A 26,097-nucleotide genomic window follows, 5' to 3' on the forward strand; every position below is an offset into this window, starting at 1 on the left:
GCTGGACAAGGCCCTGTGGCAGCTCAGCTCTTTGCTTTGAAGAGCCTTGGGCTGACCTGGAGGTTCCTAGAGTCTGGGCTGGATCCCGGGGGGCTTGAGTTGTCAGATCTGAGGATTGCCCTGCAGTTGTGGTTCAGGCAGCCTTGAGCAAGCAGGGAGGACCCCACATTGACCTTGCAGCCACCAGGTGCATCAGCTACCTCCAGTTCCAGCCCCTCCACCTGGCTTGCTGACATCCTGAAGCAGGAATGCCATGCCCTCACCAGCCCCATCGCTCTTTCATTCTGGGAGTCATGGCACATCCGGTTTGTTCCTGGGGTGTAATAGATCCTGAGGGTAATAGACCCTCCTAAATTTAGGCCTGCTTGGGTAGAAACAAGAACACAGGCTGTTTAGGAAGCACAGAGGGCCAGCCAGCCCAGTCTGGAGGGGGAGGGGGTTGGGGGACACTTCTCAGAGACATGACAGTTAACCTGAGACCTAAGGAACAAGGCTGTTATGGCTGAGGGGAGGGGTGTGATGAGCTGCTTCAGTCCAGGAGAAGCAGGTGTAGAAGCCCCACAAGCATCTTTTGGCTTCCATGCCCCCTCTACCACCAGCTCATCTCAGCAAATGCCTTCCTGCTACCCTTCTCCGTCTCAGACACTACCTTTGCTGCAGAGGCCAGGGGGTGGGGTGGGGGTGGGGGTGGCGTGTGGCATGGGGCGGGGGGTCAGGACACAGTCCTTCCTCCTGGTGGCCTCTGGATCCTCATGCATGTCGCCTCCTGAGTTGTACTCTGCACGGGGCATCTCCCTGCAGCCTAGCCCTTTTTATATTTGTCCGACACTCCTGAAGGGCTTCCCTGGTGGCTCAGATGGTAAAGAATCTGCCTGTTTATGCAGGAGACATAGGTTCAGTTCATGGTTCAGGGAGCATCCCTGGAGGAGGAAATGGCAACCCACTCCAGTATTCTTGCCTGGGAAATTTCATGGACAGAGAAGCCGGGCGGGCTACAGTCCATGGGGTTTCCAAAGAGTCAGACACCACTGAGCGACTAAACAACGAAAGCGTCACAACGATCCTGACAGAGGCAGAGGCCTCTCTGCTTTGTCTTAAAATTGTTTCTGTCCGCACTTCACCTTTTCCTCCCTAGTTCCTAAAAACTCAACAACAAAGTCCTTTGGTTCCTGAAGGTTTTTTAAGCCCCGGTCCTGATGCTGCCTTTTTCCTGCTGACTGCCGTGTTGAAGTTGGAATGACCAGGGCTGTGCAGAGTCCTAAGCTGAATCTGACAGCCTGATGAGAAAGCTTCAGGAAGGGAAAGCTTGCCAGGGTGCAGAGAGGTCCAGAGGTGGGCTCTGTCCCCGCATCTGGCTTAGTCTGGGTGGAGAGGGGGCCTGCAGCCGGAACAAGCCCTCCTCCTCCCAATTCCTTTCCACCAGCCAGTTTCCTCTGTGGTTATCTTAGGGGTTCTAGAGTGTTGTTTTCCTCCCTCTGGGCACCTTGTCATTTCACCGTGATCCCCGCCCGCTGGGAAATCAGGTGTGGTTTCCTTTGGCCATTGGGATGTGAGTGGAAGTGTTGAGGATCACTTCCATGTTTCTAAGCTCCTAGGTGCAGATTTTCTTACCTCAGGATGGAGTCCCCTTCTACCAGCCCGGGTTGCTAAGTGTCTACAAAGAGCAAGATATGCTTTCCCCACTGACCTGCAATGGATAAGTAGTTATGAGCAAGAAATAAACCTTTGCTATTTAAGCCTCTCAGACTTTGGGCGGTTTCTTACTGCACCATGATCCAGCCTAGCCTGACACAATCGCGGGACCTGCTGATGTGAGGCTGGGCCATCCCTTTTTGTGGGACTGGACCCCCCAGGGCTTGGATTCTTGTTCCAAGATGCCATTTCCACCAGGGCACTAGGTGGGCTTTACACACCTGGCAAGGGAGTGGCTAAAAGCCAAAGCAAGCCCTTATCTAAGTTTCCAACCCTCCTAAACTCAGGCTTGCCCCAGCTTTAATTCTGCTCCAGGCAGGACTCACACCTACACCTGCCTTGGCAGGCCGTCTTGCTGGGGGCCATCCTGAGACATGCGGAGTCTCTCCTACAGTGTGGAATTCAGCGACAGCAGTGGCACGCCCACCGTGTGTCAGACACCTTACAGCAACAGGCATAGGGCCCCAGACTCACATCCGTCCTGGAGGGCGCCAGAGTCAGCTGAGAGCAGCACCCGCATGAACCACCATGGTGAAGAACCTGAGAGAACGGGAATTCCCTGGTGGTCCAGTGGTTAGGACTCTGCATTCTCACTGCCAAGGGCCCGGGTGTGATCTCTGGTTGAGGAACTAAAATCCCACAAGCTGTATGACACAACAGAAAAATAAACCAATAAAAATAAAATAAAACGTAAAACAAGAACATGCAGCCTTCCTTGGTGGTCCAGGGGTTAAGAAGCTGCCTGCCAATGCAGTGCACGGGACACAGGTTTGATCCCTGGTCCAGGAAGATTCCATATGCCGCAAGGCAACAGCTACTAAGCCTGTAAGCCCCAGAGCCGGGCTCCGCAACAGGAGGACCCACTGCAGTGAGAAACCTACGCACGGCAACGAAGACCAAGTGCAGCCAAAACAGATTCAGGAAAGAACACGAGGGGGTGAGAGGGACTGTATGACGGTCACGTTCATGTTCCAGAGAGGGCAGTGGTACCCCACTCCAGTGCTCTTGCCTGGAGAATCCCAGGGACGGGGGAGCCTGGTGGGCTGCCGTCCATGGGGTCGCTAAGAGTCGGACATGACTGAGCGACTTCACTTTCCCTTTTCACTTTCATGCATTGGAGAAGGAAATGGCAACCCACTCCAGTGTTCTTGCCTGGAGAATCCCAGGGACGGGGGAGCCTGGTGGGCTTCCGTCTATGGGGTTGCACAGAGTCAGACACGACTGAAGTGATTTAGCAGCAGCATGTTCATGTTGCAGGACAGAAGGAAATGCGGTCCCCAAACCAGGGATCATATTACCCACCCGTAGGGCTATCAGCCAGGACTGACTGGGGTGTTGATTGGAATGATCACCCCTGCCCCTCAGGCCTCCTCCTTCTGGAAACGATCTGTGATGTTCATTTGGTCCTCACTACATACTGACCTTTTACCTCCCTATTTGTCCTGTTAGAGGTCAGGGTATCTTTACAAGCCTCCCTGGGATGGTCCCGGATGCAACAGATGCTGACTGGGCAAGGAAATTCGGCGGTCCTGAGAGGGTTGAACGTTCAGACTCCCTAGGACAACTGTCACTGCCCCTCACCTTGACCCCGGCTCCCTGTGTCCACTCTGCTGGCCCTGCTAGCCTGGCCCAGAAATGCTGTGCTATATTTTCTGGACTAAGTCCAAGAAGCTGTTGGACATGGAGAGACTGTCACTCACTTTCTCAGCTTCCTCCTGAAGAGCGTATGTGTGTCAGAAAAGCTGTTATCGGAGAATGTAAATATTGCAGGCATATGCACTAGTATAAGCGGCCTCCTTTTCCTGCTTGTTCACTGTCTTTCCACTGAGACACACAAGCCGCCTCCCCAGGCACAGTTAGATCACACCCAGATGCGCCATCCTTCACGCCTCTGCAGGGTGTGGTGAGCTAGGGTGTCCTCACAAGAGTGCTCCGAGCCGAGTGCACAGAGAAGCCCCAGAGGGGGTGGCTGCAGTGCGAGGCTTCGGTGTATGCACAAGGCCAAGGGAGAGCGCAGCCTGGAATCCAGTGCTCTCAGCGGGTTTGCCAAGCCCGCCTTCTTCCACGGCCCGCTCCCCGTGCCAGGCAAATTCACACAGACTCTTTCTAGGCTGGTGGGCTGGTGCGAGCATTTGGCTTTTTCTATATGTAACGGGAAGCCCTTCAGGGTAACTGACTCTGCAACAGTGTGGGTTCCGCAGGGCGCTGGGACCTCTCAGGGTCTTGAGTCCACCTCCACCCTCCATATTAATGCTCGTATCGCCTAGACCCAGAAAACACACACTGCACGAATCACAGAGTGTTTAACATGTGGAGAGTACGGCCACATCTGTCCGTTTAAAGCACAGCCCTAAACCAGCCATTCTCCTGCTCAGAGACCTTCTGCAGCTCAGTAATCCCCACAAGTCAAGCCCCCTACCAGGAGCTTATGATTTTCCATAATCAGACGCTGATTAACCCGCCTAGCCTCGTTTCTCCCACATCCCAATGCACCCACTAACCTGGATGACCAGGCTTCACGTTCTCTCATCCCTCGACTGAGAAACCATGCAGGCCTGGTACAAACCATCCCCTCACCAGGCCCAACTCAGATATGGCCTCCTTCATGAAACTTCTTTGATACCCCGCCCTCTGCATTGTCCAGTGCTCCTTCCAGACCCTTATTTGTAACTTATGTGGATGTCCTGTTACGTCTACTGGAAATGGAAGCTCTTTGAGAGAGATGGAAGCATCTTATCTTTGATATCTCTTACAATGATGCTCTATCAAGGTTTTATAAAGGAGTGTCACTTAGAAATAGCATTCTGAGACAAAACGTCTTAGTCTAAAACCAAGATTGAAAGGAGCCAAGTGGTTCATACCAGGATTTGTTGGTTGCCTGCGTGTTCAGTTGTGTCAGACTCTCAGTGACCCCCATGGACTTGGGCCTGCCAAGCTCCTCTGTCTATGGGATTCTTCAGGCAAGAAATCTGGAGCGGGTTGTCATTTCCTTTTCTAGGGGATCTTCCCAACCCAGGGATCGAACTCACGTCTCATCAAAGCTTTCAGTGACCAAGTCACCCTGTACCGAGGAGGGAGAAAGGACACAAAGGACAGCGAGCCCCAAGCAGAGAAAGGCCTGTCCCACTTGTCTGACCTCGTTAGCAAAGTCGCCTGGTAGACACACTTTGATCAGGACAACAGATCTGCAGCAGCCCCAGGCTGTCCCTCTTCAGAACTCTTGTTTCTGGAGCTTTGGATTCTTTTGTATAATCCTCTCTGGTTTTTGTTTGCTTATTTGTTTTTATATGAAGACCTTGGAAAGTGGTGATAAACTACTTTTATAGATGAAATTTCAAAAGCACTAGAGAGCTGCTATTTAAAATGATCGCCTTTGTAAACAGTGGCCTTGGATGTTTCATAGATTTCTACCCCAGGTTTTCCTAAAACGAAGGATGTCTTGGTGGGAATGTGGTACCCCACAGGTAGGCGGGGCACCTGCAACGCTGGCAGTGGAGCTCTGGGGGAATGGGCTGTTGGCTCCCCCAGGCTTCAGGCTGTCTCTGCCAGGGCCTGGGGTGCAGGAAGACAGCACTGGGCAGAAAGTCAAGGCGTGTCTGGGAAGTTGAGCTCCACCACGAAGTGCAAACCAGAGACAGTCCGGAGCCTATGCTCTGCAAGGAGGATTCAATGTCAATTTCATTAGATGGTTAGATAGCATTACCAACTCAATGAACATGAACTTGAGCAAACTCTGGGAGATAGTAAAGGACAGGGAAGCCTGGCATGCTGTCGTCCATGGAGTCGCAAAAAGTTGGACATGACTTAGTGACTGAACAAGTACATTTGGGGAATTAAAAAAAGCGGTCGCTCTGACATTTAAAGGGGGAAACTGAGCAAGTCTGGATTCAGAACCATCTTGTCTGAGAGTGACCTTTGAGCTGGGATCTGTAGGAAAGTCAAGTGTATGGCAGGGTTGGAGGCTTGCAGATGGAGTGTTCTGACTAGAGGTAACTGGATGGGCATAGGGCTTGGGTGGGAGGCCACTTGCGGATTACAAAGACATGAGAAAAAATCAGAGTGAGCTGGGGTGATGTGGACTGTGGCCAGACCACGTAGGGCCTCCCAGGCCTCAGGATGTGGGCAATGACTGAAGGATTCTGAGAGCAGCATTTTTACTAGATCCCTTTGGCTACAGTATAAGATTGCAGGGGTGTAGGAGTATAAAAGACAAAGGACTCTCACCAGCTCAAGTTTTGGGCATGTGGCCCCCCACCCCCGCCCCGCCTACCTTGGGAGAAAACACTCAAGACAGGCCTTTTGAGTGTCACGAGACGAAGAACTGCCCCTGGTTCCCAACCCACCCACGGGGTGCAGACACCTCAGTGCTTTGCATCTGCTCACCTTCTGATTCATTCATTAACAAGAGGGTGGGGTTAGAACGCAGGCCTGAGATTTTTCTTTAGCATAATCATTGCTCAATTAATTACCTTCACCATCTGTGCTGAAAATAAACAAGATGACTTGTGTGTGATGACACCCAGTCTTCCTGGGTGCCCCTTCCTGCCCTGCGTTACAGCCGGGGCATCACGGTACGGGAGACTGGATTCTCACGTATATGGACACGCTGCTGCCAGGGAAGGGAGGTGGGTGGGAATGACGGTGTGGGCAGACCACTCAGCTGTCCAGGACTGCGTCAACAGTGGGGCTGGGAGAACAGCCAGAGGGCTGCAAGCTAAAAGTCTGGGCAAAGTTAGAAGGGGACCAGGATGAGACAGGAAGCCCAGAGAAGCGAGGGGAGAAAAGAGCATTTCCAGAAGGCCCCAGATGAGCAGGAGGAAGGAGTTTTAGCTACAGAGACAGAAATGGACCGTGTTTCCAAGCAACACTGTCAGACCTTTGGGGTATTAACCTTTTGTGCAAACAAAGCAAGATGCTGGCCAATTATTTCAGTGATTCTTTTCCACAAACATTTGGCGAGAGGCCAGGTGTTCTGCCCTGGGGATACAAATATGAACAAGACAGTCCGAGTCCACAATTTTACAAAGCTTAAGTGTCTCATGAAAAAACAGGCGATGACAAGATAGCATCGTAAGGGCCAAAATAGGGGCGAAAGAGCAGGGAAGGAGCATAGTGTGAAACTGACCACCTGGGAATCAAGACTTCTGGAAGCTGAAACCAGATGGAGACCTGTGAGCCCAATACAAACTAGCCACATGAAGAGGCGGCGGGTTCTGGGCTGAGTTGCCAGCTTGCAAGACTTAACAGTGACAAACAGGGCACATTTGAAGTTGGGCAGTGGGGACACATGAGAAGCCCCTGGGAGCCCAAGGCTGTGTCATGAAGAGTTTGGCAACTACTTTCCCTTTGGGTTCTATCCTGCAGGCCACCCACAACTAGACCGCAAACTCCACAGTAACCAGTGTCTCCATGGCAACTGCATAGTGGCTGTCCTACACAGGACCTTAGTCAGTGGTTGTTGATGACTCAAGGGAGGGGCAGAGGGGCAATGGGGAGGATTGGGGGGGGTTTATTCTTTATAATGGTTTCTGAAAATTGAAATGTCTGTTAATTATACAAAGTCTTTTGTTTCACATTAGAGATAAATGACTAAACCTGCGATTGCTAGTCATGTTCTCAGTCACTCATGCTAAGAGTTTCAAATTATAAACAAAACCAGACCTTTGTCTGTTTTGGGAAGGGGCCTGGGAAAGGGAGAAATGAACAGTGAAGTGGACGGGAGATACTGATGACTTCACTGTTTTGCCCAGGGCTGGAATTCTCTTCCTTCTGTTGAGAAAAATAAAATCAAAAGCTGTGTGGGGGACAATATCTGATAAAGTTTTGGTCTGCTATTAAAATTTATTTCTCATAAGGGAGCTCTTCCATCCCAGATAATTCAAGCAAGCCTTTTCTATTTGAAGATGATGTTATGGACCGAGTATAATTTGGTGGCTGAACTGACAGGATAATCACCTGGGACAGAGCTCCACGGGTCTCACGTTTCTATAAAGCTTGTGAGCAAGGCACTCAGGACCTTCATTCCAGACCATCTTCTCAGAGACGCATGTAAAGCAAACAGCCTTAAAAAGGACTGTCCTACAGAGCAGGCCTGGTTACAAAGGATCTGATTCTCCTAAGCTCAGGGTTCCGCTAACACACCTCACTGCATATACACTCACTCATTCGTCGGGGCCCATTATGTGTCACCTGCCTTGGGACTTGGAGGCAAAGGAATGGACACAAATAGGCTGAAGCTTATCCTGAGTCCCTCAGACTGCAAGGAAATCAACCCTGAATATTCACTGGAAGGACTGATGCTGAAGCTGAAGCTCCAATACTGTGGCCACTTGATGCGAAGAACCGACTTATTGGAAAATACCCTGATGCTGGGAAAGAATGAAGGCAGGAGAAGGGGACAACAGAGGATGAGATGGTTGGATGGCATCACCGACTCAATGGACATGAGTTTGAGCAAGCTCCGGGAGATGGTGATGGACTGGGAAGCATGGCATGCTACAATCCATGGGGTTGCAGAGTCTGACAAAACTGAGCAATGGAACAACAACAATAAATCCTGTTCTCTGGACCACGAGTAATCAAGTCTTCTGCAGCCTCCATGACACTGGCAGGTGAATGTGCAGGCTGAGAGGTGTGGTAAATCTCAGCCTTCGACACACCCTTCCTACAAATGATTTCCTATCACATTTCAGCATTCTTGGTCACTCACGATGAATTTACCAAAACAACATGGATGTTTACACTCCTAATACTGTAACTGTTTTTAAAAAATTATAAAATTTAAAAGTCTGTTTTATTAAAGAAAATTCTTTTAAATTGAAGCATAGTTGATCTATAATGTTGCATTTGTTTATTTTTAATTTTTGGCCACACCTATGAAATGTGGGACCCTAGCTGCCCCATCAGGGACTGAACCTGCACCCCCTGCACTGGAAGGCAGAGTCTTAACCACCAGACTGCCAGGCAAGTTCCTAAAAGTCTCTTTAAACACTTTTCCAACAGATACCTTCTAAAGGGGCAGTAGGCCTCACACAAGTGAATGACAGAAATCTTAAAAAGAAAAAAAAATCAAGAAACTGAACACAATAGAAATTATCTGGGAGAGAAGCCATTTTTATAAAACATAGATGATTGTTTTTAATTCAGTATATTCCATGATTAGCAGAGGATTCTGTCTGAAGTAAACCAGAACACTTAATACAGTACAAGATGTTTTTTGTTTTGTTTTTATAGGGACCACTAAGGCAAGATCTGTATCTCTGCGTGGAACTGATTTTCAAAGGGACAGAAGTGGTCTTTGATCTTTCTGAACCACTTGTCTTCAAACTCTTTCGAAGACGCGATCACCAAGGTAGTTAGCGCCACGGGGCCAACACACTTAACCTCTGTGTGAAGCTCATCTCTGATTTTTTCTGGGATGATATCTTCGCCCATAACCTGCAGTAAGAGGCAGGGGGAAGAAAGGTAAAACTTTCCCAATAACAGGTGCAGCAGACACGGAATGGAAGACCATGCTAGTGCAAAAGATTTTGCACAAAAGCACAACTTCTTCAGCAGCCAGGGGACAATTCTGACAATTCAACATACTGAAAAGATGTTTATTCAGAAGTAGTGATCCAAGACTACATGCGTAAATATCCTACTGCTACTCTCATATTTCCCTGAGCGAACACATCAGGGAGGCACAAACGTGGCAGGAGAACCACTCAGACCACAGGGAGTGCCGAGTCGACCTTTGTATATCACAGAGCATCTTCGGAGGGCAAGAATGCAACCGGGAGGGGTTCTCCTCCTTGTAAAATGACAGAAGAGCAGGCTTGGGTGGAACATAACTGCTACTGTGCAGAGAGCAGAGACCCTTTGTTATGAAGTTCTCCAGAAATGTCAGAGGCAGCAAACAGCTGAGCAGCGAGTAGCTGAGTCCGCCCTTTGCTGACCCAGAGACTCCATCCCTTCAGGATGGTCACCACAGCAACCCCAGAGACCTTGGAGCAGGCCAGCTCTCTGAAAGCACAACACTGCTCCCTACTGGTGAGAACCAGGTCCAGATTCTGTGTGAGCTTCTCTTGACAAGACACTCACAAAGCTACGTCTGCAGGAAGTTTGCATCTGAACCCACTATGGGATTGGACCACTTTTGGTAAGGACAGTGAACATTTCCCACCCCAAACATTTCCCACCAATCGTCATGAAAAGTCAGGGAGCCACTTGGCAAGGATGCAGTAGAGGGAATTAAGTCACTTGGATTTGGACTAGATGATCTCTAGGTTTCCTACAAACCCTGAGGTCTTCTGTGTTCGTGAATACTCAAATCACAATGGATTAGAAACCCACTCAAAGAACAGGTTCCACTGGCTTTAAATCTTCAAAGACTACTTACTGTTTGAGGCAAAGGCTGACAGGATGAGTAGCAACTGTCAGGATTTATTAAAGCATGGTAATTTCATCAATTCGAAGACAATTTCTGTTTTTCTATCTTGACATTTCTAAAAACCAAGTTGTATCTTATAACCACTGCTGTGTCACAGTGTAAAGAGCATCTTATTTTTCTTTTAGTGGCACATCAAGTAATGATGTGTCTTAACAACTGATGACTGCTTGGACTCAATGAAATGTAGTATTTTTAAATCTGAGATATAACACCTAAAGTGTATTTTTTTAATTAAAAAAGAGAGAGAATGGAATAATAGAAATACTCAAACAATGCAATATTCCAAAAAGAGGGCTCAGCAGGTGCATAATTCACAGATAGAGGAATATTATTCCAATCTGTCACACATGGTGAGGAACACGAAGATGTTTAAGACATCTCCTAAGGATGCCTTACAGGGCTTCCCGGGTGGCTCAGTGGTAAAGAATCTGCCTGCCAAGCAGGAGACGTGGGTTTGATTCCTGGGTCGGGAAGATCCCCTGGAGAAGGAAATAGCAACCCACTCCAGCATTCCTGCCTGAGAAATCCCATAGACCAAAGAGCCTGGCAGGCTACAGTCCACAGAATCGCAAGAGCTGGATAACAACAACAAAGGATTTCTTACAAGGAACTTAAAATCTAGCTGAAAAGATAATCCCCTTATACTTTCAGGGGCCCAAAGAGCTGCCTATTTCAGCAATCACTCTATTGAGCTCAGAGGAGGGAGAAACTGCCACAGACCAGGACGTTCAGGGAAAGGTTCCTGGAGGATGTGCGACCCACGCTGGGTCTCCAAGGGTGAGAACAGTTAAGTAGATGGAGACGGAAAACCCATGACAGGTGTGTCAGACATGGGAGATGAGTCCAGTGGAAGCAAAAGGTTTGTGGAAGGAATGACCAGCCCCTAAGTCTGGGATTACTCTCAGGAAGGCCTCAGACATCATATCAAGGCACCAGAACGAGACCCGACCTCTAACGTAATGGAGACACACTGAATTTTAGTTTTTAAAGCAAGCAGGTAACATGGTCAAAGCCATGTTTTAAGATGAGCCCAGCGGCACAGGTGAAGACAGAGCTGCAGGGAGAGAGCGAGGAGCCCAGGCAGGCGGTCACTGAGAGCAGATGTGAGGTGATGGGACTAGGGTGTTGGCGGTGGGCCCCGCAGGAGATGAGACTGGAGAGGAGAGGCCCACGGCGAGGGACGGTCCCGGTCTGGGTGAAAGGAGAAAGACAGGCAGGCTCGATGAAAGAAACCAAGGCTAGAACAGAGACATGGCTCTCTCCAGCTCCCCTCTGCTTCCTCTCAACAAGTACTTACTGATGACCAAGTCCACGCAGGGCACTGACCAGAGACTGAAGGTGGTTTTGCCAAGTGGCCTCGTTTTACATTTGTACTTGGGGTGACAGCAGATCAAGAACCACCTCAGATTAATGACTCCATAAGTCACTGATCTGAAATGGGAGACGAGTGCTCCAAAGTCAGAACCAGAGACACACACTGGAGGGTCACCAACCCAGAGGTGGCCACAGCAACTACAAGCATGGCTATGACTTGTGTGGGAGAAAGAGGCAGAGCAGAGAGCCGAGTGACAGCTCAGGGGGCGTCACTGCTTAAGACTCAGCGGAACTAGCAGAGTCCCAAACAGCGGAGGAGTGTTAAGAAATAAAGCAGAAAAAGAGATGAGCATTTTTAGCAGTTTAGATGCTCAGAAGCAAAAGGAAGAGGGAATAAAACATGAGTGGTCAATGGCGCTGAATGCTAAGAAAGATGATAAGCAAAGAGGAAGGAAAAGCAGCTGTAAACTTGGGAGAGATGGTCTACCTGTATGTGTCTGAGGGTCCAAGGGAGTGAGCCCATGGAAGGGGAAGGCAGAAAATAGGCTCAAAGAGAACAGATGGGAGAGATGACTCCCGAAGAGGGAAAAGGGGTCCAGCTGAGAGCTTAGTCTGGGGAAGGAAGACAGGACAGATAGACCATCAGCAGCTCTTGAAAGAATGATGTTAGGAGGTATATGGATAAAGAGCTATTCTCCTGGAAAAAGTGCTTGAGCTGTCAAGTTTCAATTACATATTAAAAGGAATTAGCACGAACAACAGAAACTTATAATCTCCAAACACCATACTAAGAAATTTCAAGAGCTTTTTTTAAAAAAAATTTTTGACCACAAAGCAAGACATACAGGATCTTAGTTTCCCCAGCAGGGATCAAACCCGGGTCCCCTGAAGTGTGAAAGCTCAGAATCTTAACCACTGGACCACCAGAGAAATCCTTATCAATTAGCATATTTTTTAAAAAGCTAATTCCAGTTACACAAAATTGACATTTGAGTTTCTCTGCAACTGTCAAAGTAATAACAGGGTGGAGCAGAAAGAAAATGGACTTGAAGCTGGAGGGGTTCCCATTTAGTTCTGCCACTTAAAATCTGACCTTAGGCAAGTCACAGCCTCTGTGAGCCTCACCCCAGCTCTGTCCCTCCCACAGGCTGTTATGAGGACAAATGGAGGGAAAGACAAAGGAGCCGCCCAGATGTCAACATTCATTCATTCAGCACTCACGAAACAATTACAGGGCCTTTCTGATGTTCAAGCAGGCAGGTGCTAACAAGCACTGACAAGTAAATGAGCTTGCTGCAGGACAGAGAGGAGGAAGAGGCCACTTTCGGCAGTGAAGTGATCAAAAGGCATAGGAAGAAGGGAGACAGAAGTCCTCTAGAAGATGCAATTTAGCCCTGTGTTTTTTTGGTTTTTTCTTTAAATGGTCTCAGAGCCAGGAAAAATATCTGTGATGCTTCATTTCACATAAACCCTGGGGGACACACTCACCTCTGCTATCAACAGCAAAGTGTCTTCTTTGAAGCTGAACCTTTTCATTTTATCTTCAATTTCCTGCTGAGTCCTTAAGTTCCTCTCCAAAGCAAACGATGTTTGCTGAGATTGGGCAAGCTGAAGCAAAAGCCTGAAAAACAGCAGGTCCCAGTCTGGAGGCACCCGAGGAGGACAAAAACACGTTCACACACAGCACTGGCACTGGGCTGGAAGTGAGTCCTCCAGGCTAAGGAGAAGGTCCTCCCCTTCATCTGAATCCCTAAAGCTCTTTACTCTCAACGAACTGCACAACTTTACACTGGAGAACCATCTTTTCTAAAATTCATAGACCAAGCTTCCAAAGGAACCTTTAGAGAGCAAGACCACGAAAGGGCTTCCTGTAGAAGTCGGGGGACTGAAAGCACAAACGATTTCGAGTGAAGAGAACAAGCCTCCCATCAGAGGCTCTTCCCCAGAAGCGCCAGGAGGAGTCCCTTTGAAGTCGGTGCTCTGTGACCCTTCGGTCTCCCTGAAGCCAGAGCAACCCGATCTCAAGGACTAATGAGGTTCTCCAGCACGCTTCAATTACTTGAAGCAGGGCCAAACCTTCAGTGACCCTCTGATGACCACTCTGCAGTCAGCTCACCGCGGACCTCTCCATTACGGCCGTGCCCTGGTTCCCTCTCCTCCTTCCTCCTGCTCTCCTCCCACAGCGCTTTCTCTTCACTGTTTTCTGAAACACTGAGTGTGCAGACTGTTCCAATTTCTCTCCGGCCTCACTGCTACACCCAGCAGCAGAGCTCTCCTGTTCACTCATTTCCTGCCTCCAGAAATGCACAAACTACTTCAGGCACTGAGGGGATACCAGTGAGCAAAACAGACAGGTTCCTGCCTCAAGATGCGGAAGGAGAATGATCACAGGTAAATAAGCTAGTCTCGGGCAGTGATGAAGGCCTTGAAGCAAACACTCGAGACAGGATGGACGAGGCATCTACCTCAGACAGGGCCGTGATGGAAGGATTTTCTGAGCCACCACTCACGCTAAGGTTCGATGGTGAGGAAGCAGCTGCAGGAACATCTGGGAGAAGGGGCTTAGCCAGGGGAAGGGGGCCTGGCCACGAGAACTAGCTTCAAGTGTTCGAAAATCAGGAGGGTCTCTGTGACCGAAATACAGCCAGGAAGAAAACAAACTAGAGCGAAAGAGACGGGCAGGGCCAACTCATGTTAAGTCCTCGCGGACCATGGAAAGAAGCGTGGAATTTATGTCAGTGCAACGGGAAGCTGCTGGAGTTTTACAAAAGAACATGCGACCTGACTGGCCTTCACTCTGACGGCTCACATCACCTACTGGCCTCTGGAGACAGTCACACACACGACCCCTTTGGGTCCCTGCTTCCTCTCTCCTGCTCTTGAAATTACTGGCCGATACCGCTTACCCTTGGCTGCCTCCATCTCACGTCCGTTTGCCCCTCCATCCTCTGCCATCTGCCTGGTGCCACTGTGACTGAAACTGCTTCTCAGAGGCCACTCATGAGCTCTTGCCTTCTAAGCCTCTTCTCACTCCATCTGATCGCTGATCCTTCCCGGAGCTCCTCCAGCTCTACCTCCCACTTCCTCACATAGACTCCAGCTGAACTTCCACCCTCCATTGGTTCTGCTTTCCCACTGCTGTCCTGCCTCAGGGGAGGCACCACCATCCACCCTCACCGACAAGGCAGATTCTTCAGGGTTGTCTGATTTTCTTTTTTGGTAGCTTTCTGTGGAACTTGAGTGAAAAAATCTGTTTAAAACATCATTTCCTCCTTCGTCAATGTTTTATACATTTAATTTCTCCCCCCTAATTTTAACATCTGCCAACCTTAATATCTTGAGTGATGATATGAGCTGTATTCCTGAGCAAGCATAGCTGTTTTTAAACCTTACATACTAAAAGGGCACATTCAAAGGATCCCGTCAAGACCATGGGAAGAATCTCAAAAACATATATCAGGTGTCTAGCCTAGAATTTTTAGAGGCTTAAAATCAGAAAAAATAAAATCTTTATTTCGACCTCAGCACCATGTGTGTTTCATCCACTCTTAGCTTACCTGGTTCGTATAAAAGAGGCACAGGCTTTCATCTGAGTTTCTAGCCACACTGCTGCTCTCTCTTCTGTTATACGGTTTTGAATATTTTTAAGAGCTTTCTCATTCTTTTGCTTGTTACCACCACTTACTTCCACAGAGCTCTCAGGCAAAGTTTCAGGGAAGCACAAAAGAGAGTCTTTTCCTGAGTGGGGAAAGGAGGATTTGATAGCTGTGTCACCTGAGGTGAAACTGTTCTCTTTCTGAGATGACGCAAGCGATGCTGAGGGCACTGGCCCCAGGTTCAGGTAAGCCTCTCCCAATTTGCCCCAGTTCCAAGGATTAAAGGGATGCAAAGAAATCAGTTTCTGTAGGCAGAAAATGGTTTTCTCCAAGTTCTGCAAACTGGAACAAATAGTAAACTGGAGGTAGAGTACAGTGGTTAAATGGTCCGTGTTAGTTGCTTTATTTTCCTAAAGAGAAAAAACAAAGGTTAAAATGTTTAAACTACAGGATGTTTCCCATATAAAAATGAAGCTGCCTAAAAATCTAAGTTGTGCATGTCCTAAATCACAAGTATCTTTCACTAGCCACACAAGTAGAGCAAACTAAATGTTTCTCAATAGATCTCATTTTGAAACCATAAACCTAGAGAAATATACGTGCGTGTTCAGTCGCCTCCGACTCTCTGTGACCCCCTGATCCCATCAGGCTCCTCAATATACACTACCCAACAAAATATTACCAGTCATTCCCAAACACCCTAATGCTACAGCAGTAACATAATCCAGGCGATAGTGGCTTGGCAAAGCTCATGACCAAAAACCTCTGTGTCAGTTTAGTTTCAATTGTGCATTATAATCTTAATTGTCTTCAGCCAGACATCTGAAAGAACCAAGCGAACTTTTTTATACCCTGGGCTAATGGTTCCATTTTAATATTCCAGGCTTTCTAAAAATCCAAATGGCAATTTCCGTGAGGATTCCAATGGACTCTATTTCCAAATTCTACTTGGCTCAGACATCTTAAACAGGATGGCTCCAAGCTCTCAGTGTTTCACGAGCACTGTAATTGAATCCAAAAGCCTTCTCTGGTAACCATTACTAAGACCAGCTATTCTTGGCCAGAGGGGGTTGCTTGGTTTCCTTCTGATTAGAAAATCCTTTTCAAGTCTACTTAACCAGAGGCACCGCCTCTTGCCTAACTTGCCATATGGCAAAAGCCCTGTGGGTGAGGGCTTCTTTTTCTAAGTCAAAGTCTGCAGAGATTCAGTTGATTTTAAGTCTAAGGAAAATCTGGCCTACGAGTATCTGGATCAAGCTCCTGCACAGAACTGAGAGAAAAATAAGAGTGAAACTATCCAGCATGCAGCCGGAAGAAACTGGCATGTCAGTGAGTGAAAGCTTGGGGAGGACTCTAAATATCCATACGCTGAGTGAAAAGAAAGGAAATCAAGCCCCATGTACCTATTAGGTCATACCGTACCTTCCCAAGACAGAACTGATCTGGTTCTACTATTACTATCATTCAGTATTCTGTCTTTCTGCACAGACTATTAAGTTCCAAAAGAGTTTTTGTTCAATGCTGAATTCCCAGTACAGAGCACAGCACCTCAGACATAGCGGATGCCTAATCACTGTTGAGAAATACACCTTCATGTTTCTTTTTTACAGTAAAGAAAGCAACGTGTACAGACTGTCTACAGGAAACCAACCTTTCCTCTACAGCCAGCCCACAGTGCCTGATACTGTTTAAAACATTGCCAGGGACTTCTCTGGTGGTCTAGCAGATAAGACTTCACCCTCCAATGCAGGAGGCAGAGGTTCAATCCCTGGTCAGGGAGCTAAGATCCTACATCCCTTGTGGCCAAAAAAACCAAAACATAAAACAGAAGTAATACTGTAACAAATTCAATAAAGACTTTCAAATAAATAAATACAAATAAAAACACGTTCACATTGAGAAAGCAAGGGTGTGTTGGGGTCTGTAGCATACAAACCATGATTCTGATGCACCGATTCTGGGTGGCCCAACTAGTGAAGAGAAGGAAATGGCAACCCACTCCAGTCTTTTTGCCTGGAAAATCCCATGAACAGAGGAGCCTGGCAGGCTCCAATCTACAGGGTCACAAAGAGTACGCATGACTGAGCACAGCTAATAAAGAAGTCTCTGGAAATTAAATTCCATTTAAATGAGTTTGTGTGATTTTCCCCAGAATACTGCAAGTCCTGTAATGCAATGACGATGATGACTGCTAACATTTACAGGATGCTCACCATGTGCCAGATACTACTCTAACTCCTTTACTCATGTAATCCTCATGACAATCCTTTAAAGTAGACTATCGCTATTCCCATTTTAGAGATGAGGCAACCGAGTCACAACAGAGAAATTAGAAAGCTGCCTGCTGTCACACAGCTAGTAAGTAGCAGAACTATAGCAGATCCTGCTAAAAGTCACAGAATAAAGGTACTTCAGAAGAGCTGATGTGTGTCAGTGGGCTTAGGAGTCTACCACCATTAGTTACTAGGTGAGTGATGTCAACACAGGGTATGGACAGGGTTCTCTCTCCTTGGCACTGAACCCAGAAGTGGGCACATGGTAGGACTGAAATGTTTGTGAAGTGACAAATGGGGAAAAAAGAAAGTCATTAACTGTCAAAAAGCAGTTTTCTTACCACAGTGTATCATATGAGCCTACCAGTGACTATAAGATATTTAAATTAAGAAATAAGTTCTGTTACAAATTTTATTCAAAAATCGTTAAGAAGAGAGACGAATAAACTTCAGTAGAAGTTGTGAGCATAAAATGTTCATGTCATGCTGGGCACTCTAGGACTTGCAGTCTGTTTTGTTCAATGCTGATCTATTCCCTACAGAGTGTGAGGGGACAGTAACCGCTGGAACAAAACCCAGAAATGAGCCAGAGCAAAAAAAAAAAAGAGGGTCTATAAGAAGGGAGAAACTTTTAAAATGAAAACAAAACACAGGGTATCAGGAAATGAGAAAACCATGCAAATAGGCAGGGTTCACTGAGATCACGTGAAGAGATCTCACCCCAAAGCAAGAGGTGAGACCCACTATCCTCTGGTGCCATTTCCTCCCTAATACTCCTGCCTGTCAGGGTGCCCAGGAGCCCAAGGAGCAGTCCTCCAAGGCCTGACAGAGGAGCTGAAGGGCTTCTGACTGGTCCCTTCTCCTGCCTGGATCTCGCGCACCGGATGGCATCTGCTGATTGGCAACACATTTTTCTCTGAGCCACAGAAACAGACTTACTAAGTTAGAAGGAACCAGAGACAGTCCAGCCTTGACATTACTCTAGCTGCCTTCAGGGGTTCTCAGGGGAAGACAAAGCACAACAGTGACATTAGGAGATGCGAGGGAGAGATAGGTAACGGTAGAACCGAGCCGTAATGAAGGACAGGTGACTGATATCTAGAAAAAACAACTGAAAGAACCCAATTTACTGTTAATTTGCAGACCAGGGAGGCTGAACACTGTTAAAACCCACCAAGTTCACTGTGTTGATGCATGTGCTTCCTTAACAGGGTAATCTTATCTTCTGGTTTTAAGAATTAACCCATAATTAGTAGAGGGGAGAAATGAAAAGAACAAAACACAGCTGTTTTCCATGCTCTGAAGAACATTACCGCCAAGGTTTCCTCTCATGGCAAGAGGCTAAGGTCCTATGCAGTGAAGCCCAGGCAAGTAAATTTAAGGATTTCTCTTAGTTAATGAGATAGAGGAGGACATTTCAATTGCATGCATACTTTAGGCTGACCTCTGGGTAACAAGATTCGAAGGATTCAAGATCAGTGCCTTGGTGCTTCATTACGTCCCTCTAAGGAAGAAAACTGGTCATCTATAAACTAGGATTGGTCGACTCAAACTCACTCCCATATAAAATTTACACAAAAAACCTACATGTGCTTTAATCTGAAAACAAACATAAGTAGAATCTAGCAGTGCTCTTTTTTATTGCTTAAAAAAAATTCTGCAGACTCCATCAAGAATAAAAAGGATTAAACCTGGCTTATGCAAAGAGTTGACTCACTGGAAAAGACTCTGATGCTGGGAGGGACTGGGGGCAGGAGGAGAAGGGAACGACAGAGAATGAGATGGCTGAATGGCATCACCGACTCGATGGACATGAGTTTGAGTGAACTCCAGGAGTTGGTGATGGACAGGGAGGCCTGGCGTGCTGCCATCCACGGGGTCGCAAAGAGTCGGACACAACTGAGCAACTGAACTGAACTGAATATGATATTTATTCAATTTTGGCAGCCTTTTTTTCCTGTTTATAAAAGTAATATATATTCATTGTAGAAAGTTTGGAAAATAAAAATCTAAACAACAACAAAACATCTAAAGAAGAAAAAAGATCACTGGTAATTTACTGAGTATTTATTTACTCCTAACAAGAGTAAAGCCTTTGTAAGTGAGGTTTTCAGGCAATGAAGAATTTTGAGCATAACATAGGAAAAAATATTACAAGGAAATGATTATGTCTGGAGCTCCAAATTGTTCATCATAATAAAGTTCTTCCACCACTGACAATTTCCTTCTGCTTATCCAAACCCACAGATTTTGCTGCCAGCAAGTTGTTTTTTGGTTTGTCTTTTTTTTAAGAAAATAAACTATTCAGTCATCCTAGGAAAGCAAATGGAAATGGGCACAGAAACCACTCACCAAGTTTGTGGCAATCTCCAGGGCTTCCTTGTGCCTTCCCAGGTGAACAAGGCATCGAGCCTGGCCTTCCTGGACATCCCTTTTCATGGCAAAATTTGTAGATGGCAGTTTTTCTGAGATACTGGAATACTCCTGCAGTGCTTTCTGGCAAATAATTGTTAAATAAAGGCAAATGAAGGGAAGGGATGAAGAGAAAGGCAGAAAACACAGTATGGAAAAAGTGTTCAGTCATGGGGGTGATGTGTTTCCTAGGCAGTAGGTAATGTTATATCTGACCCTACAATGAACTAAAGGAAGACTTGAGCATTTCAGTCAGTACTAGTTTTCTAAGAGGTAGAGAAGAAACAGCTGGAGAATATAATTAAAACATTCTGGAGCCCAGAAGACCAAGATGTGACTCCCGGTTTTGCACTAACTTGCTGTAGAACCTTTCACATGAGCAAAACAACAACAGGATCCTTGTGCAGATGACAGGAAGTCGATATAAAAGCAAGCTGATAGCTAGCTGTTAGTTCTCTCCCCAACTTCTTTCTTAAAACACATTTTGGGGTGCCTTGCTCCTGTGGCCCCACGAGGCATCCAAGCCAGAGGCTTTTGCATACTGAGGAGATAAAGAATCTACAAGGATCCAATAAAGCTCTCCATACTGGAGTGACAGGAAACAAAACAGAGCATACAGAGCTGCGTGGAGAAGGCCAGAAGCTTGGATTCTAAGAGTACAAACACATCTCACAAAAGATTAAATTCATCTTCAAAAGCAACACACTCATACCTTATTATATAGTGCACTGTTATTTAAATATGCTGCAGCAGACAGAACAAGAGAACATTTCAAGTGGCACAATCTGCTATATGTTAAATTCTACCTGATACTCTTGCCGTCTGTAGGCCAGGTCCCCTTTGAATTTCTGGACAGTCAGAGCTTCAACATCATCGCTGCTCCCTGTTTCTTCATAAAACCACTAGAAATTGTGAAAACAGCATATTATAGAGAAGGAGGTTAAGTTTTTCCACTCCATGTGCAGGCGTCCTAAGTCACTTCAGTTGTGTCCAATTTTGTGCAACCCCATGGACTACAGTCCTTCAGGCTCCTCTGTCCATGGGATTCTCCAGGCAAGAATACGGGAGTGGGTTGCCATGCCCTCCTCCAGGGGATCATCCTGACCCAAGGACTGAACCCACATCTCTTGTGTCTCCTGTATTGGAAGTTGGGTTCTTAACCACTAACGCCACCTGGGAATTCCTTTCCACCCCAGACTCAGGAGCAATTTCCCATATATAACTGATTAAACCTCAGAAAAGACATACTTCTCCAGGATAAGACTCAGGAAAACATCTGACAAAGAAGAATGACTAGTTTTTTTTGTTTTGTTTTTTGCTGCGCTGGGTCTTCATTGCAGCATGTGGGCTCAGCAGTTGCAGCCAGCAGGCTTGGTTGCCCTGCAGCATGTGGGATCTTCGTTTCCAGACCAGGGGTTGAATTCACGTCTTTTGCAATTGCAAGGCAGATTCTTAACCAGTGGACCACCAGGGAAGTCCCAAGAATGACAATTTTAATGGTGACTCAGTTTTTATGAAAATTATTACCAGTAATAAATATACCAATAATATGATACCTCAACTAAACAAGCATGAAAGTATTTAGTTTCCATAACAATTCCAATTTGGGATTGTAGGGCCAGGGAACCTACATTTAACTAGTACAGTTTACAGTGGTTCTTTAGATTGAGATATGTTTTCCTGCAGAGAAATTCTTAGGGTGGATGGAACTGGGATTGACAACTCTTTACAGAGATAACATAGCAAAGAACTGCTATTATAGTGCTATTATGAAAGTGTAAAACCCAAAAGTAGAATCCAAGCAAAGACAATAAAGAAATTAAGGCTGAAAGGAGGCTTCCATGCAATCAAATGCCAAAGTACTGTAGAAGCAAAGTTTTAGGAAAAGCCCATCTGGAATATTTTATTCACTTTTCTACTGCTTTAAACCCTATGGATAGAAAGAAAAGTGAAACTTTTTTTAAATTTATTATTGCATTAAGAATGTTAAGATGAGAAAACAGGGATGATGAAAAGCACACCATGTGCCAGTTTTCCAGCTCCAAAGAAGTGTCTCGTCCTTTTACTCACAGCAAAACACACTGAAGTCAAATGAAGTCTGTCCCCAGTTAAATGTTATTATTAATTCAAAAGTAACTACATTTGTCGGAGAAGGCAATGGCAAGCCACTCCAGTACTATTGCCTAGAAAATCCCATGGATGGAGGAGCCTGGTAGGCTGCAGTCCGTGGGGTCGCTAAGGGTCGGACACGACTGAGCGACTTCACTTTCACACATTGGAGAAGGAAATGGCAACCCACTCCAGTGTTCTTGCCTGGAGAATCCCAGGGACGGGGGAGCCTGGTGGGCTTCCTTCTGTGGGGTCACACAGAGTCGGACACGACTGAAGTGACTCAGCAGCAGCAGCAGCAGCAACTACATTTGTAATGGTTCCACCATGGTGTCAAACTTTCTCGGTTCTATTTCTAAGAGAGATGCCCGGGTATCACAGCCACCCTGTTATCTTAGTAATACAGTTCCCTTCTTAGCCTGATCCCCCACAGTGGAGAAAGCTAGCAATCACTGCTTTTCTGTCCTCCCTGAAGCAGTGTGTAACCTAATAACAGTCTATATACTGAACTCATAATTTTCTTTTGCACTTTACTACTCCCCAGTTCCCAACTTCTTGAACAACAGCTGCTTTACTGCAAACCTCCATCCAAAAGTCGTCAATGGGAAATGATCAGGCAAAATTGGCTTTCAAATACAAGAACTCAGACGAGAAAGGCTTCAAATGCTCCATTCTGATAAGAAAAGGAGGGAAAAGCTGTGAACAAGGCTGTGAATAAGACGTGAAGTGCTGGTAAAACAAACACCTGGTTCCACACTGAGCAGTAAGGGAAAACAAATCCAACTCAAACTCCTAGTTTTACACTTGGGAAAACCAACAGGCCTTGAATGAAGCGTGAATTCATTTCTTGAGTGAGGCCTGAATGGTAACTCTCTGAATTCATGAGAGTTCAGTTCAGTTCAGTCACTCAGTCGTGTCCGACTCTCCGCGACCCCATGAACCACAGCACGCCAGGCTTCCCTGTCCATCACCAACTCCCGGAGTACACTCAAACTCATGTCCACAGAGTCGGTGATGCCATCCAGCCATCTCATTCTCCGTCGTCCCCTTCTCCTCCCGCCCCCAACCTTTCCCAGCATCAGAGTCTTTTCCAGTGAGTCAACTCGTCGCATGAGATGGCCAAAGTATTGCAGTTTCAGCTTTAGCATCAGTCCTTCCAATGAACATCCAGGATTGATCTCCTTTAGAATGGACTGGTTGGATCTCCTTGCAGTATAAGGGACTCTCAAGAGTCTTTTCCAACACCACAGTTCAAAAGCATCGATTCTTCGGCGATCAGCTTTCTTCACAGTCCAACTCTCACATCCATACATGACCACGGGAAAAACCATTGCCTTGACTAGACGGACCTTGGTTGGCAAAGGAATGTCTCTGCTTTTTAATATACTATCAAGGTTGGTCATAACTTTCCTTTCAAGGAGCAAGCGTCTTTTAATTTCATGGCTGCAATCAGCATCTGCAGTGATTTTGGAGCCCAAAAAAATAAAGTCTGACACTGTTTCCACTGTTTTTCCATCTATTTCCCATGAAGTGATGGGGCCAGATGCCATGATCCTTGTTTTCTGAATGCTGAGCTTCAAGCCAACTTTTTCACTCTCCTCTTTCACTTTCACCAAGAGGCTTTTGAGTTACCATCTGCCAAATAAATAAATTCTAAGGACAAGTGATTTGGGGGATTTTACTTTATAGGTAAACAGCAGGTCACACCTGGCAAAGTATTCTCTCATTCCACTCTCACAAGAACCCTGTGAGCCAACAAGCATTATTTTATTTTTTTCTCAAACAACAAATAAGGAACTGACACTCTGAAAGTCAATTAACTGACTGGTAAAGTCAATGCTGGAATCCAAGCGTCCTATCTCACAACTGTGTCTTTATTTAATGTGGTACCACAGGACTTCAAAAGTCCATTTCCCAGTTTTACTCTACAGGATCAAGTAGTCCACTCTGAAAGACTGCAAGTGGCAAGGAGAAAATGTAAGTGAAATAAAACAAAAATACAATACAATCCAGTTATTTCAGAGTGCCTGACATCTGAACGTACAGGGGTTTTAACGAAAAATGAGACAATATATGCCCACTGCCTGGAATACTACTTGATAAAAACGAACTATTACTGGTGAGATGAGATTTACAGACTAGAAGAAATCCAAGGTAATACTCTACTTACGCAAAATATTCAGAGTTCCTACTATGAACAAAAACTGGTAGGCAGTGTGGAGGACTGCTAAGGTTAAGCACGCACGATCCTGTGATCATTCAGCGTTCTGGGTCTAAGAACTTTATGAGACACTGACAACTGCGTTAATAGGTAAAAGACGGGAAAGGAGTCAAAGCCAAAAATGATGTGGTTGGAAGGGGGAGTTAGAAAAGACTTTCTGGAGGAGGCGGCATTTAAGGTGCACCTTGAGAAATGGATATAATTGAACGATTTTGACCACCTGAGCGGGGTTAACGTGGGCAGGGGGAACTCAGTGAACAAGGACAGGCCCAGTTCGGAGAGCAGACAACACTGAAGTCTGAAAAGTGGGCGGTGGCTGAATTTCTGCGGGCCCTGACTGTACGGCTGCAGAAGCAGCGAAAGTCCGTGGTAGCTAATACAGATTACAGAGTAGGGGCCTGAGGCCAGCGAGGCGCGGGGAGACCAGCCGAGCGCCAGGTGTGACGTGATGGCCGACTGCGCGGGGATTCCCTCGAGGGCAGAGTATTTCTGACTCAGCCGGTGCGGCTCGTATGGGGAGGGATGGCAGGGAGGCCCAGGTGAGCGTAGGGCGGCCAGAGGGTCTGAGTTCGGGGAACACGCTACGCGGGCGTAGGGCGTCTGAAGCGTTGTCGGGCCGGGACCACCAAGCCCGGAGGCTGCGGTGAGGCCGACAGGCCCCGCTCTCTCACCTGCGGCTCGCAGCGTTTGGCGCGGTACGACTCGGGTGGTCCAGGCCGCCGCTCCCGCCTCTCCTCGAACACCGAGTCCTCGAACTCGCCGCCGAGCAGCCAGCATCCCGTTTCCATTGCGCGCCCCACAGCGGCGTATCGAGAGGAGGCGGTGCCTAGAGCGGAAGGGGCCGGCAAGATCCGGCGCGCGGCATGCTGGGACTTGTAGTCTCAGGGCAGAGGCCAGACCGGGACTTGCCCCATGGTAAGTTTCAAGATGTAGAGCTGAGATTTTATCTAATTCACAAGGCAAGGACAGAACATGACTTCTCCGTTTCTGGAGATGGATCCAGAGCGATCCTTACGTGCACGCATCAAAAAGCACTGGCCTCAGGGTAGCTGTTCAAAACCGGTTTTTCACTGTTGACAGTATTCTTGGCACTGTGCTAAGCTTTTTTTTTTTTTCATTTTACTGTAACTTTTCTAACAACTTTTGAAAGACACAATGATTCTCATTTTTCAAATGAAAAATTGGGGCCTTAAAAAAGTTATTTGCTCAGGATCAACTATTATGTGGCTAAGAGGTGGGAAATTAAGAATTGAGTCAATAATCTCTGTGTCTTCATGGAAGAGCCACACCAATAATAAAGACTGGGGTATAGTAATTCAGAAAAGCTATGACAAACCTAGACAGTGTATTAAAAAGCAGAGACATTAATTTGCCAAGAAAGGTCTGTATAGTCAAAGCTATGATGTTTCCAGTAGTCGTGTATGAATGTGAGAGTTGGACCATAAAGAAGGCTGAGCATTGAAGAATTGATGCTTTTGAATTGTGGTATTGGAGAATACTCTTGAGAGTCCCTTGGACTGCAAGGAGATCAAACCAGTCAATCCTGAATATTCACTAGAAGGACAGATGCTGAAGCTGAAACTCCAGTACTTTGGTCACCTGATGTGAAGAGCTGACTCATTAGAAAAGACCCTGATGCTGGGTAAAATTGAATGCAGGAGGAGAAGGGAACGACAGAGGATGAGATGGTTAGATGGCATCACCTACTCAAGTGGACATGAGTTTGAGCAAGCTTCGGGAGATGGTGATGGACAGAGACGCCTGTGCGCTGCAGTCCCTGGGGGTCACAAAGAGCTGGACATGACTGAGCAGCTGAACAACAACACAGTAATTGAAGGGCTTGTAAAAGAGGGGACATGGAGATTTATTCTGGGGACTCAGTCAGGGAGCATTAATTCTGCCCAGAAAAACACTGGATCCCAGAACTCTAAACACAACATTTACTAGAATTCTTAGTCTTTCAAGATGTTCCTTGAGACAAAAAAGTACAAACTGTTGACAAAATATGAGGCCAGTATATCACAGCATAGTGTTATGGCACCATATTAC

At 46.6% G+C, this 26,097-nt stretch overlaps 1 protein-coding gene across 1 annotated transcript; it reads right to left on the reverse strand.

Moving 5' to 3' along the window:
- Positions 1-8,518: 8,518 nt before the first annotated feature.
- C16H8orf76 (chromosome 16 C8orf76 homolog) lies at positions 8,519-24,865 on the reverse strand. Its single transcript, XM_055432441.2, has 6 exons — positions 24,720-24,865; positions 20,525-20,620; positions 19,659-19,802; positions 14,995-15,443; positions 12,926-13,058; positions 8,519-9,129 (listed from the first exon to the last, which is right to left on the reverse strand). The coding sequence occupies exons 1-6, from the start codon at positions 24,834-24,836 to the stop codon at positions 8,932-8,934; spliced, it is 1,137 nt and encodes a 378-aa protein (XP_055288416.1). The 5' UTR covers positions 24,837-24,865; the 3' UTR covers positions 8,519-8,931.
- Positions 24,866-26,097: the final 1,232 nt, after the last annotated feature.

Source organism: Moschus berezovskii, chromosome 16 (genome assembly GCF_049115385.1).
Source record: "Moschus berezovskii isolate FMDL1 chromosome 16, NW_MosBer_1.0, whole genome shotgun sequence".
Classification (NCBI taxonomy): domain Eukaryota; kingdom Metazoa; phylum Chordata; class Mammalia; order Artiodactyla; family Moschidae; genus Moschus; species Moschus berezovskii.

Coding starts and splice junctions, on each gene's coding strand:
- C16H8orf76 (XM_055432441.2), bottom strand. CDS start 24,836: ATGGAAACGGGATGCTGGCTGCTCGGCGGCGAGTTCGAGGACTCGGTG. Junction 13,059..14,994: donor GCCTCTTTTATACGAACCAG/GTAAGCTAAGAG, acceptor GCTGTTTTTCAG/GCTTTTGCTTCAGCTTGCCC. Junction 9,130..12,925: donor CTTTGCTGTTGATAGCAGAG/GTGAGTGTGTCC, acceptor CTCTTACTGCAG/GTTATGGGCGAAGATATCAT.